General features: G+C 39.2%; 1 protein-coding gene across 1 annotated transcript in view; it reads right to left on the bottom strand.

Annotated features, from left to right (window-relative positions):
• PARD3B (par-3 family cell polarity regulator beta) overlaps positions 1 to 27,348 on the bottom strand; it is a gene marked incomplete at both ends in the record, with an annotated part of 368,067 nt that overhangs the window by 76,774 nt on the left and 263,945 nt on the right. The window contains one exon of the mRNA XM_079539163.1: positions 13,540 to 13,650. Coding sequence (XP_079395289.1) covers positions 13,540 to 13,650 — 111 coding nt within the window. The remainder of the gene's footprint in view (positions 1 to 13,539; positions 13,651 to 27,348) is intronic.

The following is a 27,348-nucleotide window of genomic DNA, read 5'->3' as shown; positions in this document are numbered from 1 at the left end:
TTCATAGCAACCAGCTTACAGTTATTCAGAGCAAACAACAATCACACGAGAGTCCAAGAGTTGAAAGCACAGGATGGGTCTGGTAAAACAACTGGTGCAAATTTGTGACAAAAGATAAAATGTCACTCAGCACCATGATGCTGGCAGCGAAACCAGAGATGAGGAGAGGCACAGGTCACCATCTGAGCAATTTAGTGTACCACTGAAGTTCGTCCAAACTTCCTGATGAGAGAATGGGAAAAAGGCCTCTCAGAATGAAGGGAAGTTAACTATATTTCCTTTCGGTATCCCATATCAATCCTGCTCGCTCTCTTCCGCCACCTGAACATCATGCTCTCCAGTTAAATCATGGCATGGCAACTACATCAACTTCCCTTAGCTGCGTTTCTGTAAAAACACAACCTCTGCACACAAGCAGCCAGAAAATAAGCAGCAGAAGTGCTGCATCAAGCAATGCCCTTTTATTTCCTGTGACCCACCTTTTCCTCAACAGCATCTAACACACATCCTATCTTTATCTTTTTTGTCTCCTTTGAGACCCACTATCGCTTTCTATAAAACAAACCATTTCAACAAAAAATTCTAATGAGATAAAATATATAACCTCAATAAAATGATAGGTTTCACTTTCAAAATATGTTGCATCCTACTTTTTAGGATTCAAATGAAGACAGGATTCTATAAACCTCATGTGCTCCTGAAAGTGAGGCATGGTATTCTGAAAGCACTCAAGTAACATTTGGTAGCACATTCCCAGAAGTAGAAATCAAGAAAATGCTCTCATTTACCTTTAATCTTCCTGTCTGACATATCCACAGAGATCATATACACAGATTTCTCATGTGTTACCACATGAAAAGACACACACACCCAGAATGCAACAGCCATAAAAGGGTTAAGAGCCCAAGCAGCAAGCAAATCCTTCCAGCTGGGCTCAAAGCTCAGACACACCACAGAGTTACTGTGGCTTAACAAGTTATTGTGTTTCTGCTGAGCTACTGTCAATGACCACATATGCATTCGCTGCCTGTGACAAACACAACCTAAAGTGCTTTACCCTAACATCACTGACAGAGACATTGACAAGCAAAAGATGGCTAGAAGCCAGCATCTCACACAGAGGAAGGGATAGGGATCACCTCAAGAAAATAAAATAACAAGCAAACAAAACAAACAAAAAAACCTGAGCAGAAGACACTTTAGGAGCACATCCAGAAATGCTTTCAGAATGGAATGAGAGGGTTGGAAAAAGCCATGGCAGATATTCCTCATCTCTTGGCCCACCAGGCAGAGGCTGTTTTGGGACCAGGATACAAGAAAATGCTGAAGCTTTGAAAACCAATGGACTAGGTACATTTGTCATTTCCAGATGCCCCATCCAGCTTCAGTAGTGATCTGCCAGTTTTTTTTTTGCTCGTTATTTACTGAAGTAGCAGCAGCTTTTCCAGTACTTTCTGCTAAGCTGTTACAGCTTCAGCTTTATCCATTGTTTAATACAAGTATGAAATACCTAAGCAATTACTTTTTAACAGATGAAGGGTCACCCCCCCCCCCCCCCCGTGCCTGGAAACAGACTATTCTCTGTTTGTATCTCAAGATCAGGTAAAAAACTGATTAGCACAACATTGGTTTACATAGCGTGTAAACCCAACGCTGTCAGTAAGCCCCTGTGAAAAAGCTGTGCTGCTGCAGAAAGGTTGCCCTTATGTTTGAGGGCAGAGAGGATGCTCAAGTTGTTCAAGGAGCCCAAGAAGGCAGCAATACACAATTTTCTTCTGACTTCTCATGGAAAACATAAAGGTGATAAAGGTGATATAGCTTTTTTTTTTTTTTTTTTTTTTTAAATGAATAAACCATGCACTATGTGCTTAGTCCTGAGCACAGCACAAAGAATGACATGGTTTGAGCCCCAAGGTGCCCATCTAAGTAGTCAACCACCACAAAGGGAAAGAAAATACACTTGCTGACCAAACAGTGTATTTCACAACAGCAAAATACCGAGTGGTTCAGAAACCTCATTTAGTCCTTCGATGAATACAACATTTCTTGTGTGGCAGATTCAAAGGAAAAGACTTTGGGGAAGAGCAAATACATACATGAATAAGCAAGTTGCTGGCTAAGTCAATGAATGATATTCCTAGGAGGGAAGGAAGAATAACAACAACAGATAAAAGATGCAACCGAAGCAGGACAGGAGCCATAGGTCTTTTAGGACAGTTTCTATTCTGTTCACAAAAGGAAGAGCAGGTAACGAGCGTGTGTACAAGCAGTCTGAGGTGTACCTAAACTCTTAAAAAGGACCTGGTCTTTAAGTGCTTTAAAATCACTGAGATATTTAACATTTTTCCACTTGCTTGGTTGCTCCTTGTAAACAGCAGAAAGCAAGCTGCTCTACTTCTTTTTTCCCTGCTCATGTGACTACCCCCCGAGATCTACATATCGCAATGATTACTCAATTTACATCTGATTTAGTATCTTAAGACTTCAACTGTGATTTTACATAACATTTCTGCTTTTGTCTCTCATTTACCTAATTCATACGTATACTGAGTAACGGGTTGTCTAGAGGAAAGCAACCTATTTCTGCAGGAGGTCACTTAGATTTCCATTGGGTTTAATATTTTAATTTCTTTCTAGCTGCTAGCAAAATATATTTTGGTAACTAAAATACCGTATTTTCATTCATTTACATAATAGTGGACTGAATACACCCTGCCTTCAGATATTCATAAACCATCATCACTGATGGGAACGGATATATTTTCCTCGAATATCTGAGGAAATAGTTTCAGTACAGTGCTGTTTTTTTTTTATTTCATAATCCTTTTCAGGCAGATATGGCCTATAATGACGTTAACAATCTGATTCAAACCTGCATCTTTTATCAGGAAAAGACTCATTCGTATTTTTTCAATCATAATCCAGGAAAACTTTAGAGGCAGTCGTATAGCTAAATACAACAAAATAAAATAAAAATCCACCTCTTGCCAGTAAACTGAAGACATTAGATATTGTTTGAGTTCGCATCTGATTTAGCATTATCTTTCAGGACATTCTGACAAAAACACCTTTCCCATGGGCTTTGCAAATGTTTCTTCATTCTATCTCATTCTACCATGAGCAACTTCTCCCTCATGATTAGTATTAGTAATTGTAAATAAGAACAGAAATCGTCTCAGAAGTGAAAAAAACATCTTATAAATTCAAAGAAATAGGAGACCAATTCTGCCTAAACAGACAGATCTTGCAACAAGCATTACCTTGTCCAATGATCAAACCACCTGAGTTAAAACACTGCCTGTCCTGGAGAACTATCCTACATTTCTCATGCAATGTTGAGTTGACCAGGGAAGCAGCCCTTGGAGGGCTGCATGCAAAAAATTATGAGGGAGATAAACATTATGGTCAATGTAGTCTAAGTTTATGCTAAATTGAAGAAGAAATGTAGTCCTTTTGTACTACAAAGTGATGATTTTGCTGATGACCAAGTGTGAGCTTTGGATAGAGTAAACAGGTACCTTAATGTTCTTCCTTTCATTTCAGTGGTGACAGGGCACGATTACCCACTCACACAGGATCCTGCCCTCTAAAGAAAGTCTTGGCTCTAATGAGGTCAGTGCATTTCTGCCTGTGAATTTCAATGAGAGCAGGACATGTGTATTAAATGCTGTATTTTACTTATGTAATTTTCTCTACTTGTAACTGTTCTGTATTATTTTCTGAAGTACCATTAAAAAAAAAAAAAAAAAAAAAAAAAATAGAGGGAACTCTCTGAAGGTTTCCCTGCTCAACCTCCAGCTGAAAGCAAGGCTGACTGCACAGACCAGGTTGTTCAGTCTCTTAGTAGGATGCTCTGATGCCTTTAAAAAAGCCAAGCTCCTCTTCTAAGGTGGCCTTACGTCTGCAGGAACTTCACAGACTGTAAGTTGCAGATCTAACTCTCTACACTGATATAAAGGAATTCTCAGGCTCCTGTAAATTGTACTTCTCAGTAAACAAACAAACAAAAATAGGTCAGTCACTGTGTACATCATACCCAAGGAAGCACAGTGGGGTCTTTGCTATGTAAGTACTCTGCACGTCAAACGCTAGCCATTGTGCAATACTGAATTCCAATAAAATGTCTCTCATATAATGTGAATTTTAATGCACACTCATGTTTGCCAAGCCCAGAACCTACCCACTACCTTCTGTTCTGAATTGACTCACCCGCATGTAGCCTGTCACTTCATGGGATCAATGCTAATTCACGGTCCTCAAATCACATGGGACGTGGGACTGCAACATGTTCCCATGAGCTTAAACCTAGTACATAAAATTAACTTATAAGGAGGATGTGATGACACAGGGACTGGCACAGAGTTCAGCTTCAACCATACAAATCACTAAGCCACACACCTCTACTGACACCTAAGCCAGCTGGCTTTAGATCTATGTCATGTTCTTTGTTCCCCAGTAATCAAAAGCCAAGCAGAAATGCATATGAGGCTACATTAAGCTTCAACATGCTGAAGAAGTGTGTAATAGAAAGAAATACTGTAACAACATAATGTACTTAAAATATAGGAGAAAGTGAGGTAGGGAAGATAGAAGTGGAATACCTTCTACGCTTTGACCAGGAAAATAATCAAGAATACTACAGGATAGATTTATCTTATGGTAATCTGTTTTCTTTTTAAGAGATTTCCATGTTTCCATTCTGTGTGTTTGCTTCCCATCCATTTTAATAATATTATCTTTTTTACTAGAACAAATAATTACGAAAATAGAATGAAAAAACAGAGATTTTTTTGCTAGAAAGAATGACTTGATTTTGTTTCCTTTTTCATTCATTGTTTAAAATATAAGCAGTGTCAGGAATGGAAACAATACCAATTGCACTCAAAGCCACAGTTACCTCCATGACAAGACATCGAGCGAATCATTACAGAGACATTCCACAGATAAGCAGAGAGCCTTATACTCTCAGAAAAACTATGGGAAGATGGAATGAGAGACATCGGTCTGTGAATTCATCCACTGCCATGACTAGCTCAGGCCCAGCAATTGCTGCAGTGCGTATCAAAAACCTTGTGACCTGTTAAGACTAGTGTTAAGAAAAATACCACTATGATGCTAAAACACTAATGCCCACAGGAGACAAAATGTTGATTTGACGTACCACGAGAGCCCAGCATCCAAAACCACATGCAGTAACATAGCTGACAACAGACCCAGAAGGATGACCACCACCTTCCGAGTCCCCAGGCCTCCGTCTTTAACAAGACCTCATGCATTTGCACAACCTGCTTCCTTCTGAATTAAATCTTAGTGGTAGAAGAAGGAAACTTAGCTCCACAAGATAGCATATCCCTGGTACATTTCTTTATTCTGTACTTACAACACCAAACCTGGAAGCCATTGAACAGAATCTCCCCGCTCATGAAGAGGAACCTGTCCCTGCCTGTCAGTCTGGGCTTCACAGGTTGTTTCTAATTAACAGTCCTGGACTAGAAAGCAAAATCCAGCTTTGACCCAGCAGAGAAAGCTTCAAGATTTTTAGTAATTTTGGTTTGTTTGCTATGGAGAACTACACACCCAGATTTCTTGTCTGCCTCTCCATCCCTGCGAGTTGTAATCTCTTCTTTTTTTTCTTCCTGCTGGTAAGGGAATCCAAGAACAGGAACTCTGCGTTGTGGCATTACTTCAAAGTGCTTACCAAAGACTGTCATGATAGACTGTCATAAATCACAAATAGAAGGCAAGGCATGAAATGCAGCTTCCAAGTCATTCTTAAGCCCTTACTGATTTTGGGGTAGACCAAGATCTGACCTACATTCGGTACTGCATCATAGAATTCCTTAGGCCAAAGTGATCTGCCTCCCAGAAACCTTTCCATTACCAGACTGGCTAGTACACCCACCAGTTTTACTGCATTCATGGTATTTCAAACAGCTGTATCTCTGTTTCACCGTATCATGTTTAAAAACATCAAGCCATCACACCCCACCCATACAGAAAAGCCCCACATCGGTATGTTTTTCAGGAGTGAGGCAGGCTGCTGCTGCTGGGCTGCTGAGCCTTCCGTCAGGTGGGCACAGCTGGTAGGATGTGGTCTCTGGAGCAAAGGGAAAGCAGTGCCCCAGTGAATGGCAAGCCAAGGACACTAGGATGAGACTTTGGGTGTAATTTAGAAGGCATGGCTTTGACATCTGGAAATGCTATATTCAGCAGTCTCCTAAACCTGGAATAGTATTGTTACAGTTGGAGAAAAAGACTGATTTCATGTGCCATTTTGCAGACCTCAATGTACTTGATGTAGGACAGTCTGGGATCAACACTCGGGCTAATGTTTTCAGACAAATGTCCTCCAGCAGTAGATTAGCCAAGTAAAGAAACCTCAAACCTCTACTTGATTCTAAATGCCACATCACAACCTGTCAGAGGCAGGTGAGAGTCATCTACCTCAGCTATTCATAACCTCGCATCAGCCTCTTAGCGTTCAGTGGTAGGTTTTTATTACACGTTCTGGTATGCAGAGCAGCAGCAGATCTAAAATGAGAATCATTCAGAATCAATGGGGATGGGATTAATCTGTCCTCCTGTCCGGTGCAAGTGTTGCCACAGTAATAAACAGAAATCTGATAACTTCATACTGTCAGCACAAAATGAAACTATGACCTTGACCTGTGCAACATCATCCACTAACTTTTTCATAACTTCAACATACCATACTACACGGCTATGATCTAATAAGAATCTAAAAGTAATTAACTGGAATTTTTGAAAACTGAAGCTTTAATCAAATATGTATTCTTATCAGGGTTGCAAGCCAGCAATAAATTAGGACATTTAAAAAACTGGGATCCAATCCAATCCGTGATCTGATCAGGGTTCAATGGTTATAATAAATTGGGAGTATTAAAACTGGGATCACATCCAACACTTTATTTTGCCTAAACCACAGGACCTAGCTGTGCTGCAAAGTCAGGCATTCTCAATGGACAGATACGCCTTGTTGGATTAACCCTTCATAAATAATGATGCACACGCTCAGGAGCCCCAAAAACACGTGGTTTAGCACAGAGCTGAATGGTGCGAGCAGCGATTACCAACGTTTTCTCAGAGATCACAGAACCACAAGCAGCTATAATAATACTTTCAGACCTTGCAAGTCTATAACGCAGGCACAAAAACTACGTGGTGGTGGTAACAATTTGTGTGTGTTATGAGCGCACCCTGCAACGTACCACATATTTAAAAATCATAACTTCTGTTGCTGTGAATTTCAACTTCTGATTCAAAACAATTTGGCTTCTGTACCTCACAGCCATGCCTGCAACTATTCTTGTTTCCATTTTCATTTCCAGTAACACACGAATTGTTTGTAATTAAATATAATGAAGCAAATGCTAACAAAAAGAAATGGAACGAGCTTCACTCACAACTATTCTCTCATATAGGAATGGTCTCTAAATGTTTTTGTTTCTGTAAGATGCATTCCCTTCGTACAGGGATCTTACAGCTGCAAAATTAAATCTCTGTTTGCCAAATATCAAAAACATATGTATTGATTTTTCTAACTATGGGAACAGGCAACAAGCCCCAGAGCTGATAAGACAAGAGAAGCTCTCTTCAATTTCTGGAAGGTTTCCGAAAAGTAAAGGAAACTCAATCTTTAATACAAAAACTGGAACCATTTAATTTTAACCAAACTTGAGAGGCTCTGTAACTTAAGCATTTAGTTCAGACATTCAGAAAGTCTTGGCCAGATGTTCCTCCTGCATCTCTAACATTCCATGCAACAACTTAATACTATTTAAAAAGTTCCTCAATTAATTCTAATAATGGAGTACAAAACCAAGACCGATTAACAAAACCACTACACCATTACACCAGTGAACAAGTGAAGAGTATAATTTTTTTACACAGGGTGCCTCCGCATTCACCAACTCATATGCTCTGATTAAGATCACCTCTTGTTCAGTAAGGTGCCTTATTTTGTGACATTGAATAAAATGTGAATGAATGTGAAGGAAATGTTCAACTCTGCTGGAAGAGAGACTTCGGTCTCAGCAGGACTGTTCCAGCAAAATAATCTTACACAGGAAAAAAATACTTCTATTTCAATTTATAGTCACTTTATTTGCATTTGAAAGGCAAACAAATTATTACATATAAAACTCAATTGCCTAATATATTTTTCTAGCTTGTTTTACAATGATTTTCAGACTTTGTAAAACTTAAAGGCAACCCCAAATCTTGCTTGGAAGGAAAGGAAAAAAGGGATCTCTTCCAGTGTTTAATAATGTGGAGAACATCTTGTTGTTAAAATGATAGATTCTGAGTAATTTATATGAAACACACTAAAAATACAGATTTGAGTCAGCTTGATCAAAATAAACCACAGGCATAGCATTTGCTTTTCCCTTTTATGGGCAGATTCTAGACCTTTGGAGCACATGCTTTATTACAGCCAAACTCTTTGAAGCATGAACAAAATAATGAGTTTATTTAAAATAGGGCCTCAGTCCAAGGAACCACTTGACCGGTGTCAGGGAGGACAAACTACCACCTCAAAGAACTGTATCATACATCAAGTCAGTCCTCCTGAACTACCTGTTCCATGAAGTTCTGACTTTCTCTGGTAAAGTTTCAATGGTACTGCATTGCTGTGGCACAGGGAAAAGCTGAGGGAGGTACGGAGAGGAGGAGAAAACTGTGAAATTCAGAGGAGGTGCTGACTTCATATTCAATTGGACACAGATAAAGCTATTACTAAACAAGGAATGCCTAACATCCTAAATTCCATTTAACCATGTGTAGCCTGTAGAAGTAGCAGTCATATAATAAAGCACTGCCTTTGCAATGAAAGGCCTGGGGCTGAGGTCTGGAACAAATTCCTGGCCTGACAGGGACTTTTTAGGAACCTGGACAAGCAGCTGCACTGCCTGCACATCAGATTCCCACTCTTGGGACACATTTTTTTCTGCCAGATTTTGTCTCTGCTACTTCAACTGTATGTTCACAGGGTCAGGCACAAGCTTCCCTAACAGCAAGGAGCACAATGAGACCTTCATCTTGGTTGGGATTGCTAAGGAATACAAGCAGTAAAAAAAGCAGTAAAAAATAATGATGATAATGATGGGAGTATTTTTAGCACAGGATGCAGAGTTGCTCCAGAGAAGTGCAGCTACAAGACAGTACAGAGAGCTGTGCTGAGAAGTGAGAATCAGAAAATGTGAAAAAGAAATAAGAATTGCTAGGCTGGAGAAATACTCAATTAACTTTAACTTTCTTAGGTTCAAATCTGAAACTTGGTGACCCATAAAAGGTTGTCCAAGCAAACCTATGCAGTGGACCAATGTGCAGCAAGTCCAGTCCTTCTGAGAAGCATCTGCTCTAGAGAGTAAGTGCTGTATGCTCTGTCTGCATACGCCTACTAGCTCTAACACATTCTGGATGTGTCAGACTTGTTGCACAGAGAAAGAATGGTACAGTGCATGTGCAAGCATTAAATCCAGCCTACTCTGAGTATGATGGACTTATGTTTCTGCAGCTCACCTACATAAGATCTGATGTTTCCTGTCAAAGACAGAGTCACTGAGTTTGTACCATGTAGCCAACCCAAAATCACATAGAGATCAAATCTGACATTTCTGCATGTCTGTAAGTCTTGTCAAAGTGTCTGGAACAAAGCTTCATCCAAGAAAATAGAAAATTATGTCAGGCCTATCCCTAGAATTCCATGAGATATTATTGTTATCTATACAGTGCCAACCAAAAAAACCTTCCCAAAACTGTGAGAGATGATCTACTCCTGTAAACCGAAAATAGTACTTCCTTTTGAAAAATATTTCTCAGCTGAGATCTTGGAACAGTATTCTGTTTTTTGGAGATCTGCCAAGCAACCTCACAAAACCATGCAAAGCTCCACAGCTGCTAAGATGCTGAAACACACTTGATCATTAATCCTGTCACACCCAGTCCAGAAATCAATTACTCTGACCACTTCCACTAATGCCCAAAAATGAACAGCTCAGCCTCTAAAAAAATTGTCAGATGAAAAATCTTACGTATGTCTTAGTATGACAAATTCTGAAATATTTATGCAGTCAGCATTTAAGAAAACTGAAGCTTAAGCAAAATAACTTTAAAACTGTAGTAAATAGATGGAGTATCTGAACAAAGATTACCTAGCTAATCTTGAAAAGGTAAAATCAGGTATGTGTTTAAACAAACTCTAAAAAGGTTGAATGTTAGAAAAGCAAATTGTATTTTAAATACAAGATTTGTTTGCAGGCACTAGGGGACAAAACAAGCTGCATTTCTACCAATGTTTCTGTAGCCCATTTGTTCTACTACTATGCTCCTTACAGTTTTAACATATAACTTATTTGAAAATAGACAATTCTCTAGCAAAATTCAGCAAAGGTTGGTTTTGTAAAGATGAGACCAAGTATGCGGAACTGCAGCTAGTGAAGTCATAGAAGCAGAAAGATCTATGGTGTGGATGTGCTGCAAGGTTTGCTTTGCCAATATGTGCATTAAAATCTTGGATTTGAATTACATTATAGAATTATTAAATCTTGAGATAGAGCTATAAAACTTGTCTACTAACTTATCATCACTAGTTGAACAGTTAACAACAAAGCAAAAAGTCTGAATTATGTTTAAGACACATAATGTTCCCATTCCCTGATTTTACTCAAACAGCTCATAGATTCAGAGAGTCACCAAGGTTGGAAAAGACCTCCAATATCACCCAGTCCAACTGTCCACCTATCACCAATATTTCCCACTAAACCATGTCCCTCAGTACAACATCCACGTTTCCTGAACACTCCACTCAGTGACTGCACCACTCTTCTGGGCAGCCCGTTCCAGCACCTGACCAAGTCCTCGGGGAAGTATTCCCCAATGTCCAACATGAATCTTCCCTGATGCAACTTGAGGCCATTCCCTCACATCCTACTGCTAGTTACTTGGAAGAAGTGGCCAATCCCCACCTCACCACAACCTCCTTTCAGGTTGCTGTAGTGAGTGATAAGGTCTCCCCAGCCTCCTCTTTTCCAGACTGAACAGCCCCAGCCCCCTCAGCCGCTCCTCATAAGGCCTGTGCTCCAAACCCCTCACCAGCTTTGCTGTCCTTCTTTGAACAAGCTCCAGGGCCTCAGTATCTTTCTTACAGTGAGAGGCCGAAAACTGAACACAGTGCTCGAGGTTTGGCCTCACCCCTCCAGGCTTGAGTACAGAGGGACGATCACTTCCCTGCTCATTCTTACCCATATATGAGAACTGACTACCTTATGTAACTTCCTTCTAGCAAAGATAGCTTCCCATGCCTCACAAATAATTCAAGAAGGGTTCAAGACTCAGTTCATAAACACTTTTATGTGGGCATCTATATAATACAACTATGCTTATTTCATTTAGAGAGTTGAAGCAACTTGCTTAGTTTTATAGCACATGTTGCCTAGCTCTGGGGCCAATGTAAAGAAATTTCCAACACTCCTCTTCATTTTATTTTATTAATTTTTAAAATTTTTAATCCCCAAACCATATGAAAGTTATATTACCTGATAGAAAATAGGGTATATCTCTATTTTTGTGCATTATGGAAGGAGAGTCAAATAAGTGGGTTAAAAATATCATCTTGGTTCATCCACTTCTCAACACACCTGCTGTTCTCCATTTCAGTCGTAAAATCTTCCAGGTCAAAGCTGAAATCATTACTAGAGAAACCAGAATGATGAAGACACTCAGCTGCCAGTTTCTAATGTAGTCTTACCAAGTTACTGTCAATCAACGACTGTAATTTAAAAAAACTCCACAGAATGCTGAAGAAATATTAAGAACAATTATCTCATGTCCAATTGGAACGTTAGACCTCTAGACAGAAGGGTTCATTCCTTGCAGCCTGCCAACATTTTACTAAATGACACTGGCCCTTTAACAGATGGGATACATGCTTCTTAGCTTGCCAGGATCCTAATAAAAGACACTGGCTTCTTTAAAATGAAGGACACATACCTCTCAAATTGCCAGTAGCCAAACTGGGAGTCAGCAGTTTAAAATAAAGGCACTCATCAATCTAGCAAATAGGAAGCAATATAGAAATTTAAAAAGAAATGGTACAAAGTTACTTCTGACATTACTTAGCTTAGATGAAGCAAATACTTAAAACACTGGCTAAGCATATACAGTAGAAGCACTGTAGCAACTGGATACCTTATTACCCTTTAAAATGAATAGAACAAATCTTAGCAGCAGACTTCAACGGTTGGGGCTTAGATTTATTTTTTCTTTTTAAATCCATTAGCTATCAATCCACTCACACAGCTGACCATGCACTGCATGACTCAAATGAAAGCAGGATATCTTTTCCCTGGGCACTGGCCAACACCACAAAGGCTGGGCAGTGTGCTCATCTGTACTGTGAGAAAAGATTTTGCCTCTCAAAATGAACTACATCTGCTCATCTCCTAGGAACAGGATTCTCCAGTGAGGATTCTCCAGCATTCAAAGACACCTCTGATAGCTTTCCCTATGCATTGACAACACATAATACTACAGCTTCAAGAGTTTTACAGCAACTGCAAAAACCCGTTTAAAGCCAGCAAGCATGGGCTCTTTAACTTTTGTGACAGCAGTCATCAGAGGGGAGCAATGACCCTCACTGGCATGTTATGAAGGGCACCTGCGTGTCTGCAAGTCTTAGCAAGCCTTGTGAGCACTTACAAACTATCCCAGACACAGACAGATCTGCAGGAGGAGAAAATTACACATTCTCTGACTGGAAAGGTAACAAAACTGGTAAAATTGAGCTTTAAAAGGGAACTTTTTATGAACAAGACAGAGAACTGGTCTTATTCACATCAGTAGTTCCTGTATTTCAGCAACGGAACCTTACTTCAGATTTACTGCACCTCATTACTGGTGGCCAAGTGATGCCTATGAACCTCAGCTTCTTGTCTTGTCCAGCATATCCTTTCCCATTCCTTGGTTGCTTGAAGAGTCAGCAGCAGGGTGTCTGCAAGACTGACTTTAACTATTTAGACACGCTTTCTTCCTGTTGTCTGCCTACTCAGCATTTGCTGACTAGATACTTTTGCAACACAAGGCTAATCAGCAAACTCTTGTGTTGACACGAACATACTTAAGTACAAAAACTACCATCTAGTGGTACAGCTGGCTGAAGCTAAAAGGTCTGGTGTACTGGGAAACACAGCAGAGGCTGCCGGGGAAGAAAGTGGGAGGTTCTTGGTTTAGAGAAATACAGAAAAAAGAAGGAACTCATCTTGACTAGCTTAGCAGAAGTTAAGTTCTGAATAGCAGTTACACAGTGAAGTGCAGAGGAGTTAGAGCAGGAAGGCAGGCTCCCATAATACAGCAGCCCTAACTCAGCCAGGAGAACAGCCTAACACCGTCTACTGCCAGGACCTGTCTCCAAGTCTAGGACTTCTCTGGTCAGGCTGCCTGTCTGACCATTTACTTCAGGCAGTCCTTGCTTTGAAGTTTTTCTTCTGATGAAATAAGATGCTGTGATCATTTACTCACCTTTCACGTTCATCTTTCATTTTCTCTAGATCCTCTTCTTTAAGTATGTCATGCTTTGGATTCCCCTTCTGATCTGCTTTCCCACTTTTATCTTCTTTTTTCTTTCCAAATCTGTTTAAAATATCAAGGAAGGAGTCAGGAGGAAGTAATTACCAGAAGAAAAAACAGTACTTATCTAACATAAAACACAGAAATTTTAGGCAATCATGACACTAAGAGCTTTTATCTTGGTCAATCCCAGATCCCATGCTGCAAAAGAAGTTACCAATTTTAAATAGGCTATGTACATTAGGTAGGTCTAGTTACACATTGATTTGGTCTCTGAAATGTTTAAAGATGCTGTTTGAAAGAGAAAGTAGTAAAGCCCAACAAACCTGAAATGCAAAGCATTGTAGTAGGGGCTGGACTATCATCAGTGCACATTTTAAGGTAGCTGAAGGTTCTTCTTACCACACCACAGCTCTTGAAGAAGTAATCTGCAAAGACTACAGTACTGCAACCCAGACTAGACCGCATGTCCTGCTTTTATCAGTATCTACTGTCTCTTAAATCATATCTGCTCTTAATTTAAAGATTTGTTCTTTGTTTAAATAAGCTTGCAATCAGAAAGAACGAAATCTTGCCATGTTCTGAAACTACAAAATGAGACAGTTCATATGAGCTCTTTCAAAAATACTCCTGGGTTTTAATTTCTGCCTGGTAACATACTATCATTTAATATTTATGCTGTGAAACTCCTCCAGAGACCCCAATCAGTTCCAGGGTCCCACTGTTTTACACGCTGTAGAGATATGCATAACATATCAGCCTGCGTTATGCAGTTCATAAAAGGTGACTAAACTGGAGAGCCACATTTCATTTCTGATAGAGGTAGGCAGAATGCTGAAAGGTCAGATATGCCAGATATGCTCGTGAATTATGCGTCAAAAAGTGTAAAAGCTTCCCTTCCTCTTCTCCAATTTGTAATTCGCCACTCAGTAGGTAAATAAATGACCACTGTCTTCCCATGCAAATCAATGTGTTCTTTCATGTAAATCAACGCCAGTAACGTACAAAAAGGTAACTACTTCTTTATGAAATGTATCATATTGCAAACTAATTACTCTAACTGAAAATTACAAACTCTTCTGCACTATTGCCTTGGTCATTTTTCCTTTCCACATTTTCTCCATGTCATCCTAAGTTGCCTCAAGTGGAAGAGCAGAACTATTATGCATATAAGTCAGTTGCAAACCACTGACTTCAGGTTTCTCCTCTGACCAAAGCAGAAATCTTGCAAATAACTGGGCTTATACGTTTATAATCCCAACATTTATTGAACTTAATAATTATGAGCTTATGAGCAAATGAAGCTCACATGGACTCTGCAGCAAGTCTTCCACACAATGAGAACTTGGTTACAAAGGGAACGATGACAGCAGCCAGCCGAACAACAAATGGCTCAAAGCACCCTGCCTTTGAGTGCTAGTGTACGCCGGGAAGGTCTCATGGCAGTTTTCTCAAGAAAAGCAACTTGGTCATAATCCAACTCTCGTCCTTAGTATATATTCAGTCTGATTACCTTTCTCCCACTGTTTCAATTATAGTTGTGTGGAGTCTTATATTTGACTGCATGTATTGATTCTGAAAACATTATTCTTAGGCATACCATATTGCTGCAGGGAGTTGGAGTTGAATATGTTGCATACTCAGGAGAAATGAAACAAAAATAAAAGTTCAACATGCTTCCCTTTCAAGTCCATCTATTATTTCTTCCTTACAAAGGAAATAAATACATTTTAAATAAGACAAAGTAAAAATCTTGATTGTAATAACTGCTAACATGACAACTCTCTGCAAAAATAGTGCTGTCTGTCTGCTGGTAGAGCTGCTCTCTCATAAATTGGCAAATTCCACTTTAATTGTAAATCAGAAGTAGTGAGCTGGTCTTGATGGAAAAAACCCTGATTTGTGTCTTAAGGTGTGTAGTTTTTTGGTGTTGTTGTTTCGTTTTGGCATTTTGTTATTTTTTTCCTATTTTTGACTTCACATGGGATTTGTGAAGACTTACAATTTTTACCTGTTACACTAAGTATGCAACATACAGCTCTAGGCTAAAGAAATGTTCACATTTTTGGCTTCTTTTCATGTTGCTACATCGTAAAAATCCACTGCTTTTTATTATTACTGTAATATGTTTTTCAACAAAGATCTTGCACAAACATTAAAGAATAAGAGGAGCAAACATTTAACACTAAAGAAAAGCAATATAGAGCAGAAAGCATTAAGCCACACAGACACAAAAAATATAATCTCTGCCTGAATTTATGCATTCTGTCCTAAAATTTATGGTCTGGTTACCAATGTGTTCTAATTGCCATGGGCTTCTGATGATAAAATTAACTTCCACTGATTGTAATTTTGCTTGGTTTTCTGCACTATAGGCTTAATGGTTCTCTAGTGCTTATAGGACAAAAAACAAAACAAAACAAAACAAAACACCCAGAGCAAAAAGTGTACTTGCTGCCCAACTGGGTTTAATCCTGTTCTCACTGAAATCAGTGAGAGGCCCACTACTGATTTTAACAAGGACAGGATAAAATCTATTGTCAAAATTATACTATGGAATTAATCAAATTCATATTAAAATTCTATGAGAACTGAATGGCTTTAGGACTTTAAGTTTCCAGTTCTCCAGGCAACAAATAATTGGATTCTGGTAAAATATGCCTTTTATAGTAATACTATTGACAGAAGCATAAAAACATTAATGAAAAGATATATGGCACATAAATTTTTAAAAGGTCTGGTTTGCTATGCTCAACACAGCAGAATTGTCTTTATTGTCAGAATTGTTACTCTTAAAATCTTATGTGTAAATGGTGAAATACATTTGGAAGACGTGAAACAAATGGATCGGTTGCACCCTCCCATTCTACATCTATCTATAACCAATTTACGCCAAATGAATCCACTTGTAATTGCAATGACCAAAAAGAAATACATCTGTTACTTTCCAGTTTGCTTGAAAGACTGTCCCAGTTCTCTGATTACCCACTGTAAATGCCTGGGAAGTACTGTGAAAGAAGTGAAAGCCTAATGGCCCAAGCATACTTTCCAGTTGAGAAAACTAATATTCCAACTGCTCAGAGCACGGTCGTGTAAACGAAAGTATAAAGGAATTTTCTTTAAGTGATCAGATCTCAGAGTGATGATACATCCTTATGGGAAAAGCCCATATGCAACAGCTGAGAACAAACTATAGCACAGTGAGGGATTATCCTATTTCTTTGAATTTCCAAGAAGAGTATGGGTGTTCTGCAAATAACTAACATTTTCCCCTCAGAAACATTAAATGAATGAAGTCTCTGAATACCAAGTACATCATCATCTCGCAGTATTTATTACCATTGAATTGGCTACAGTATAAAGGCTAATGTATGCTTCGATTCAGGGCTTTTATTCCTATTCCAGTGGATAAAAGTTAAAACAAGCCTTCTGTAGGCCTGCTCTGTTATATTTGGGATAAACGTCTTACATGCAAGACCTAAAGCTGTGGTCATGGCAACACTTCATTTCCATGTGGAGCTGGGAGCTTCCAGATCTCAAACGTATTGATGTTTGCTTCAAGGATTAAAGAGCAGGCAGGTCTATGAAATCCTGGACTTCTAAGCAGGAGAAACATCTGTTGGGTAGAACCCTAAGCAGCTTGTAGACTAAAGTCAGCAACTTGGATTTCTAAGTTAATTCAGTTGCCTTAGATCAGTAGGTGTCACTGCAGCTAACATGGTACATAATGGAATTGCAAGCTTCTGCAGAGAAATAATTCCAGAGGGCAGAGGGCATATGACACAGTCAAGCAAGATACACAGCCTAACAATGTCAAACTCTTGACATGTCCAGAAATGATCTGTAAAAAAACGGACTGATCTGTAAAGCACATGTAACAAAGCTCTGGCTCCTAGTCACTTCACAGCAAATGGGGAAAAATGCGATTATTAAAGGAGCTCCCTTACGAAAGACTAGAAATAACCCCTAAAATTAAATTTAAATATGAGTAAGAATGAATGAGTGAGCAAGAAAGATAAAGATACTAATAAGGTATGATTTTCAGGTCCACACAGGGACTATAAAAAGCTTATTAACTGCCACTACTGCCGTGTGTTTTAAGTTATTTTATCATTCTGCTTTACAGCAGAAGAAAAGCTCTAGAAGCAGTGCTGTACTTTGATTAATCTCTTTCATACATACACTTTTACAGAGTATTAAACATTGCTATAAAGATCCTTAGTGAGTCAGACTCGTTTGTGATTACAGACCAGGCTCATTTTACATTTATGTTAATAGCAGCATTAATGAAATACATCTTTTACGTTTGTAGTGGCTCTCTAAATACCTAAAAGGTTTATTATTAAATGTTTACTTATTGGACAGAAGCATGCAGTTGCGTATTACACTGGTAGGACTGAGAGCTTTGCAACAGCTGAAACAAATACAGAGAGATGAGAGTACGTTTGGGTAAAGGCTGTGATTCCAAGAACGGAGCAAGCATGGCAAGGGCTGGGCAACGCTGTTCAAACCTGTACCACTGTCCAAGAAGATGGCAGCACCTCCCTGAGGGAAACCTCTGTCAGAGGGACAGGTGTGCACCTCTTCTCCTTGTCCCACTGCCACTGGCTTCATCCCATACCCTCCATGGTGTCTTCAGCCACAGCAACAATGGGATACCCCAGCAAAAGACCTACTGCAGCAAGACCTCCTCCTTGCCCACATGCTAATATTTTGTTGCTCCTGTTTTGTTATGTCAACATTAAACTAAGTGGCTTTTTTTTTCTTTTTTCTTTTTTTAAACATTTACAGTATCAAGCTGCTGGAGGCTAGACTAAAATGACTGAGCTTCCAGATCCAGTCTAATGGGAGTAACAGTGATCTTTTTAACAATTCTCATTAAACACAACCTCCTCCTCCAACCCGTTTATTTCTTTGATGCCCAAATTAGCATCTCTTCTCCAGCATGCTGAATTAATTAGTACAGTGACAAAGAATTAGTGCAGATAGGATCAAAGCTGAAACCGTATTTATCTGGAATTTGAAATTAATAGCAGAGAATATTAACCCTCAGCATTTCATGGAGCTTTCCACATGGCATACTTAGCAAGCCTTCCAGGAGTTCATTCAAAATAAATCAACAGTGCAATCATTTTTCCCACTAAATTTTGCTAAGAGAAAAATAATCTTGCAATGAACTCTGCTACAATATGGAACTGCCTTTAATACATATCCCTGCATGCTATACTTATTACATAACTCGCAAAGAAAGCTGAAAAAAGGGCAGCTAACCACATTTGTATTAATGCTTGGATTAGCATATTGTTTACAGACTTTAGGGCTACTGAAAGAATTCCCAGCACCAAACCCGAAGAAACCATTTGCTGTAAACCCTCACAGCGAAATAATCATAGAATCACCGAAGCTGAAAAAGACCTCTAAGGTCATCCAGACCAACTGTCCATCTATCACCAATATTTCCCACTAAACCACGTCCCTCAGTACAACCAACCATGTTGACAATAATAAAAGAAAATCTTCATTGGCAGTATTACTGTCCCAAACACCTGTCTCAGTATCAGATAAATGACTGGAAATTTGCCATATGAAATGCAAAAGATTATTGTTCTACCTACGAAGTACAGAGTAAAGGCAGGCAACCTAAATAAACCCTCCAATTTTTCTTTACCTATCATCTTCTCTAAACTTTTAAGACCTATATCTTCATTTTTTAAATGAGAAACTTTCCCTTAATTTATGTAGGTGCCACCACAATAAGTTATAATAACTCCTTCTGGTAAATAGGCATTAGGAAATCCTTACCAGTGAAGGCTCTATCCATCTAAAAAGAGTGGAACATGATAGTATGCTATGATTTGAGCCACTTGAGTTAGGAGTGGCTGCTGCACAACCACAAAGGTTCATCTACAGAACCAACAGCACAGAGTAACTCATCAGCCCCTATGCAAATACAGGCAACAGAAGGTAGCCTGAGTGCTCATCTTAAATATTTCAAGAGACTTGTTTTTAGAAAACATGCTAAAGTAGCCTGAGTGTTGGAGATAGTGTTCATTATTCAGTTAATATTGTCTGACAGGGAAACTCACTCCATTGAGTGACAGCTTTCCCTTTGTGTCCATGGAATGATGCTTCAGTCATCTGATGGCAAATACAAGAACACTGCATCCTTTATCACATACATGAGGAAATAAATATGTACGGTAACATAACACAGCTATGATTTACAGCTTGACCATAAAAAGGAAAAGTTGATTTACAATGCACCAAGACCTACCTGCTTGTCCACCAGACAGTGTAATTGCCCTCTCCTCAAGTAAGATGTTATTCCCATATATTCTTATTTTTCCCTGCTTTCATATAGCATTAGACATTTCCTCCTCTTTGTTCTACCCTACAGGAAAGTAACGTATTCTGAAACAAATTCTAGTTCTCTCCCAAAGAGTGCACAGAAACACAGCTAACTCTATAGGGAGTCCACAAATGCCAACAGAAGGAGAACAGAATAATCACACCCATGCCTTGGGTTGGTGACTCTGTGCTCAAAGAGAAGAGAAAAACCTCAGGGTATTAAGGTCTTCTCTCTTCACTTTGCTTTCTTAATTCCCATTTTCTCATCTCCACACTGAAGAAAAAAGAAAAAGAAGCAGGCAGTTAGGTTAGCTATTAATTTTTTCCAGGAATTTGTTATCCTCTGTCATGCAGGAAAAAGATAAATGCAGTTTCTGACTGAACCTATTCCTTTGAGGTTCAGTCAATAAGACAGAAAGTAGGAGACAGAGATTCCCTGTGCAGTCTGCAGGCGCTGCCAGCTGCCCCTTTGGGACTCCTTGCTGACTTTGTGGTTTTCTCAGATGTGCGTGTGGAAATTCTGCAGAGTCCAGTGAGAGCCAACATCCCTCAGTGTCACACCAGCCCCTCCAGCCACAGCGGGTAACTGAGAAACACTTGGAAATGGGACAGGGAAAAGACCAACTGAAGTGAGCAAAAGAAAGCTTTTTTTTTTTTTCTTTTTCCCCTTTTCTGCTTCATGCTATTTCCTCGTCTGCTCTGTACCTCTTTTCCCTACTAGTAATGATAGAGCCCCAGACTTCACTAATGTATCAGCTACACATGCATGCACAGTATGTATGTGCTTACAAGGTGAAGAAATTTTCATTTTCTTCTACCACAACTCATGATATTTGCTGCATTTCTTAGTATTCAGCCGCTGAGGCATTAGGAGAGAATCTGCACTCACTCTACAAAATTGTTTCCCAGGCCGTTGGACACTGTGACATTCTCAGAACTGCAGATACAAAATGCAAGAGGCAAATTAAATACACGACATTTGCAAAACAAAACTAAAACCTGCCCCGCTAGCACTCAGAGCCATGATACTACCAAGTGTCAGACTTGCTAATTATCTCACAACAGCAGCACTCACCTTCTCAACCATACTGCATACTTCCCTCTCCTTATGTGCCACAGGGGGGATTTGCTGGGGCTTATTGGACTTTCATGAAATGAAACTGCTCATTGCAGGTTCCAACAAGCTCTCCAGGAAAACACAGCACTTCGGCAGTAACACGGAGGACTTCTCTGTGTTTAGAGTGAGACAACACCTCAGCCTTCATGAAAGCTCCATCCCAACGGGAATGCAGCCCCCACTTTAACAACCATTCGCGTTAAGCACGTATTATAATACCCATCTTACAAATTAAGAAACTGAGGCATAAAGGGTAAAAATGATTTGCTAAGGTTAAGAGGACCTATTCTCTTTCTCTACTAATCACCTAAGAGCTGTAATTACAGAAAAGCTGCCTTGTTTTTCTATCAGTTTAAGGTGCTTTTTTTTCCCCTCTGCTATTTCCCCAATCCTCTTTTTCTCTTCAAACTCCCTCACTCTCTCCCCCACTCCTTACTCCATTTTCATGCTGCACTGCCACAGAAATACCCCCAGAAACACTCCAGAAATACCTGGAGATTTCTGCTGAAGGCTCCATGAAACGAACACATCTTGGCAAACAGCACTCCTGCCTCCAAGATGCTGTGCAGCGACATGCAGTAGAGATGCAGAGATCGTTACAGTAGCTGAGCTGCCAAAAACAGCCTGAGCACTTTCTCAGCAGGATGCATTAGGCTACATTTGAGCTCTGCAGTGCTCAGAGGACTTGAGAAATGCTGAACCAGAGTAGGACACAGTGAAAAGACTCAAAGCCTTTTTCAAAGGGAGGCTTGTATGGGGAAGAGATACAGACGTTGAACTGAAAAGGGAGGCAGAAAAGGCAAACAGAAAACCCTAGAAGACTTGTTTTTCGATTACACAATGAACTTAAGGTTTAAGCAGCAAAAATTCCAGCCCTGCAGCCTAAATGATAGCTGACATTTTTTACAAAGCAGTAACTTTCAAAACAACGCCTAAAGAAAAGAAGAGCGGAGTTGCATATACTACATTTTGAGATATGTGTTTTGGTGTAATAAATAATAGATATTTTTGCATTTTTAAACTGTCAAAATCAGTCCTACTGATAAATAATACTTTCCTTCCCTTGGAAGGCCTTGGCTATTGTACATTACTAATTAGACATAGTTGTTTGCGGTTAACATCCTTCCCTACAGATTTATTATTAGCTTGTATATTCTTTTCAGTAGAATTCTGCTAATGGTAAGGTCTGCTGGAGGCCAACTGCGTGAGACCATTGGGAGGAGAAATCTGTGTGCCTGTCAAAACAGCGGCCATCAATTAGAACTGTAAACGTGATTCTTCTAAGCGTCTTGGATGGTAGCAGAAGTTTCTGATGTTGTATTAGGGGGCTGCAGTCACTTCTATATCGTGCGAGGAAGCTTTCAGAAAAACAGCTGTCCACATGAAATAAATTCACCGTTACCTTTGAGTTCAAGCTGAGAAGAACCTGTCTGGCCTGCCAAAATTCTCAGCTATTTTCCCAGAAATCCCAGCTTTAAAACATTCAATGTGGCAAACTGACAAAACTGATACTAGATTATTCTGTGGTTTGCTCAGGAAAATTTGGCTTAGGATAGCTATAGCAACAGGAAAAAAAACAATGAAGCTGCTGAAAGATGAAGCACCAGAAAAGAACCAGTGGAACGATTCCACTGTTTTATTCCACTGTTTATTGATTTAGCATACAACCCTAGCACACAAATAGCAATTTCCCCTTTGATACAAGCACCCAGCTCTCATTAGCATCAATAAGAGCTGTTCGGACACACTGATGGGAATATGTTTCCCAGTATTTTGCAGGAAATTAACACCATTCACTTGGGGACTGAAGAAGGCTCTGTCTGTCACTCAGCCAGCCTTCTCTATGGTTAATTAAGCAAAAAACCTGTGCCACGAATCTCTAGAGGAAGTCCTTCCCTGCTCTCCTCAGTACAACAAAGCTGACTTGAAGCACAATGTCAGAAATGGGAGCTGGGAAGTAGGGACGTTCAGGGAAGATGAACTTCAACCTCCCGTTCACAACTACGTTTTTTGGGATTTTGCAGATAGTTACTAGAAATCAAACTGATTAGTTATTGCTAATTTGAAACTTTGAAAAGAATAACCTACAGTATTTTCAACTCTCAATATATTAGTGCTTTTGGTTATCAGTCATTTTCAGAGAGGTAATCCCAGAGCACAGAATCATAGAATCAGTTCAGTTGGAAAAGACTGTTAATATCAAAAAGCCAACCACCAGCCTAGCACTACCAAGTCCACCACTACATCATGTCCCCACACACTACGTTGAGATGACAAAATGAACAAGTCAGCCAACTGCCAGTCCTTCAGAACTCCACTGATAATTTCATGCAAATACAGGAAAAACCAAAGGACTCCACCAAACTCATGATTGGCTCTGAGAGCTGAAAGACAAAGGTGCAAGATGGGAAGGCGTCATCCAGTTACTAAATAATTTTCTCTCTCATCAGGCTAGGAAACTGGACTAAATTTAATAAAAACTTTTCCTCTTTGCCACTAATATAGAAAGAATAAATATGAGAATCAAGAAAGTGAAATTTTCAGTCAATTATGTGAACCACAGAGCTCCGTGGTATATGCTTTGAATAGTATTGCTCATGAACTATGTGCCAGAAACTTTCTTTGTAGGGCTTTAGTGAAGGCATGGCAATCACTGTTGTTTCTTGAACTTAAGAGTAGTAATTCTGGAGCAGAAAAATACATTTTACTGGATAAGTTCAGAGAAAATTGGTGGAACAGTGCTTCAAAACTGCAAAGTATTTTTATTTTGCTATTACAACTATTTACCTCTAAAAGTTGCATAAACATTAAATCTCCTAAAAATGTTCCCCAAGCCTTTTTCCTCCTTGCACGTTTTCTGACTTTCGCACACTGATTTTCTTCCACAGATGTACACAAGCTATTTTTAGAAGAATTGCTATTAATGCTTATATTACCAGCCTGTTAGTTTTTGTGTGAAAACGTAGGGGAAAATCTATTCCTCTGCTTTCTTATTTATATACAGCAATGCTTTGTTCACCGCACAAAAGCTCAGCTTCTTCTCTCAGTCACTCCACAGCCCTGTGTTACAAAGTTATATTCATTCGTTCAGTTATGTGTAATTCTAAAAAATCTGCTGCTAATTTTACCTTGTGCCCCAAATGAGCACAGATATCCCAGCAAAAAAACTCTACGCTTCATCTCAGCACAAAAAGTCTGAAAAATGAACTTAATTACGGCTGATAAAACAAATGTTAATTCAAAGCCTGTAGCATCGTAGGAGGCCAAAGAACACAACTCAAATCTGTCAATCACTTCATTCAATCTTACGCCACAAGGAAACAGTATCACCGTATAAATAACAAAATGGTGTTTCTAAAGGTATGTTCCTTTAGGGTATGTAATCAATAAATGGACTTAGTACTTTCTTGTTTCCAAAGTGTGCCTGATTCAACCACAGTTTTCCTGAATGCGATAGTTAACAGCCTTTGTCCACCACAGGATTTGTAGGGAAAACTTTGGCTTACTTCAATTCATGAATTGAACACAATCACTATCCATTATAACGAGCATTATGCTTACTCATCATTAACTGTTACTGATCACATGTATTTCTTCTACTTCTTGTTGATTTACTCTTTAAAAATTACCTTCACAAGCAGGTAGGAGGAGAAACCACACTTCACTTATTGAACAAACATGTTTTGGCTTCAGGCTCTAAAATTTCCTGCATAAAACAGCCCCACAGCAGTATGTTAACAAATTTTACCACAAACACTCACAGCTGATGAATTATGTTCAACCTAAAGTATTTCACCGGTAAAACAAACTAGAGATCTGACTGTAAAATAACTTAAGCATCTGCATTTCTATTTCTTTAGCTGTATCATTAGTCTTCTTTTATGAGAGAGTGAAGAGTGCTTAATTTATTAACTCTACACCATTCATTATTTGATGTCTATATCCCACTTCCTTCAATTTATTAGCTACAGCATTTAACAGTTTGTTGGTTTTTTTTCCACATGCTCCTTTAGTTGTCTTTGTCCTCTTCTTGTAGCACTGTTTTTTTGCAAGGCATCTGGACAACTGCACTGAAGAAAGGATAGAATTTTTTGATGAAGCCACATTATTGATTTATGATGCCATGATGCCATTTTCCTGCCACACTGTCAGACCAAAAATGCCCAGCTATCTGAACTCAATTGTTTTTCTACTTCCAATGGGAAATGAAACCCTTCTACCCCTTTCCCTCCAGTTATGTTGTTTCCTGCCACCCTCCACCTCACTTGTCCATAGCTGTCCAGTTGTGTCACTGCCTCTCTTCCAGCTGCTGTCAAATAGACAAGTATCACTACAGATAGAGCCCAGTGATTCTTGGGAAAAATAAGCAACAGGATACAGGAATGTAAAGTAGAAATCATGGTCAATTCCAAGGTCCCAAATTTCAATAATGGAAAGCTGTACACCTGGAAAAAACATTCCCCCAAGTCCATTCACAACATCTGGAATTAACAACTACATCTTTTCTGCTGTCAGATATACTTCCTTCAACAATTAACTTGTATATTCTCCAAATAAGCAGAATAGTAGTATTGAATTAACACACCAGTGCTGCTATTGGAATTCTTTCACAAAAACTGCTAATAGTTAACAGATTCATTGAAATTTTGATAAATATGAGAAAGCGCAAGATTTCAAAGAGCAAACTCTCACACTTAGTAGAGGACAGTGATAACTTTTGTCTTACACACAGTGTAGCTAATACTATTTGAGAATGAAATGACAATAGAAAGGTAAAGTAGAGCTACCTAAAGAATTCTTGCTCAAGAAATATCAAGGAGCTGGAATGTGGAGTCTGAGAAGCAAAATGCCAGGGCTAAGGAAGAAAGTAAACAATAGATTTACCTACAGTAAGTTGCAAAATATTTGTTTTTTGTCAATTTGAATACAAAAGAACTCACATGTAGTACTTAGGCTTAAGAAAATAAAAATGAGGAAAATACGCATGCGATGAACAAAGATCAAATTATCTGTATGAATTCCAGTAGAAGAATTCTGGGGAGGAGAAAATACTAATATTGAGAAACATGCCCAGTGTCACTGATCTCTATGCATTAAATATTTTATTTCTCTTACAACTATAGTTTTAAAAAACGTGTACTAGACATCACATTCTAATTTGTCTGATAAAAAACAAAAAAGAAAAAAAACACAACTGTACAAAGAGGCCTGAACAACATCCCACCTGGGAAACTCTTTTCCCTTTTTCCAGAAGTAACTCTCCTGAACCTGGCCTTGGAGACACAAAGCATAGCCCTTCCATGTCCTTTTGATTCCAATTACAGCATATGCAAAAGAATGCTCAATTCCCTGAGGTACGGTCAAAACCAGAAAGGTCTATTTCATTCTAGCCCATCTTTTCAATTCCCCCAGCATATGCAATGTTTGCCATTCATACAACAGCTGCTTGAAACAAACACAAACGTTATATTTGTCTTGTAGTACTCGTTATCACACCAGAGAAACTGCATGTTTCCTTTCAACAAAGGATGTTTTACAGATGCATTATTTCCTCAAATATCAGAGAAAACTAGTTGAAAGTTTTCTTTTCACTCAGTGCAACTTTATCACAACGAGGAATAGTCCTTCAAAAGGGAAAAACATGAAGATAAATGAGGAAAGGCCTCTCTTATCATTAAGCACAGGATTAGGCTTAGCCAGTTCACTTACACTATTAATAACACAGTGTTTTGAACCAATCCTTATCATATCCCCCTTGATGGTTCAGAAATTAAGAAAGCTCTTAGACCCCTCTCCTGCATCATAACCCTTTCCAAGAAGATGGTGTGTTCCCCCTTTTCCTAACATTCTGCATTATCCCGAATCAGGACCTAAAAATAACTCAGCAGCTCGTATTCAAAAGATGACTCACAAATTCTGCTTAAATGCCTTTTATCCCCAGCCTTCATCCCTAGCCTCTGGGCCCTTCCACAGCCAATAAGGAGCTCAGCAGATCTTCGGGTTCTCCTTTCTCAGCTTCAAACCATAATCTGTTATTAAAATTGTCTCGCCTCAACCTGTGCCATGTCTAAGCCAGGCCACGGTAATATATTCTTTGTTGGTGCACGGCACCTCTAGAAGTCAGCTGGAATATAGTCCATTTCATATGCTCAATACTACTCTTCCATGTGCCCTTCGGGCTGCTGGCAACTGGCTCAGGCTGGGAACATGGCTATCAATCAGAACACTTCTCACTCGGTCCCTCCTCGTTGTGTTGAGATGGGATCCTCCACTTACAGTGACTGGAACACTTTCTT

The sequence above is a fragment of the Tetrao urogallus genome (assembly GCF_951394365.1).
Source record: "Tetrao urogallus genome assembly, chromosome: 8".
Taxonomy (NCBI): domain Eukaryota; kingdom Metazoa; phylum Chordata; class Aves; order Galliformes; family Phasianidae; genus Tetrao; species Tetrao urogallus.
Note: the sequence above shows the minus strand (reverse complement) of the source record. Positions and strands in the feature narration are given on the sequence as shown.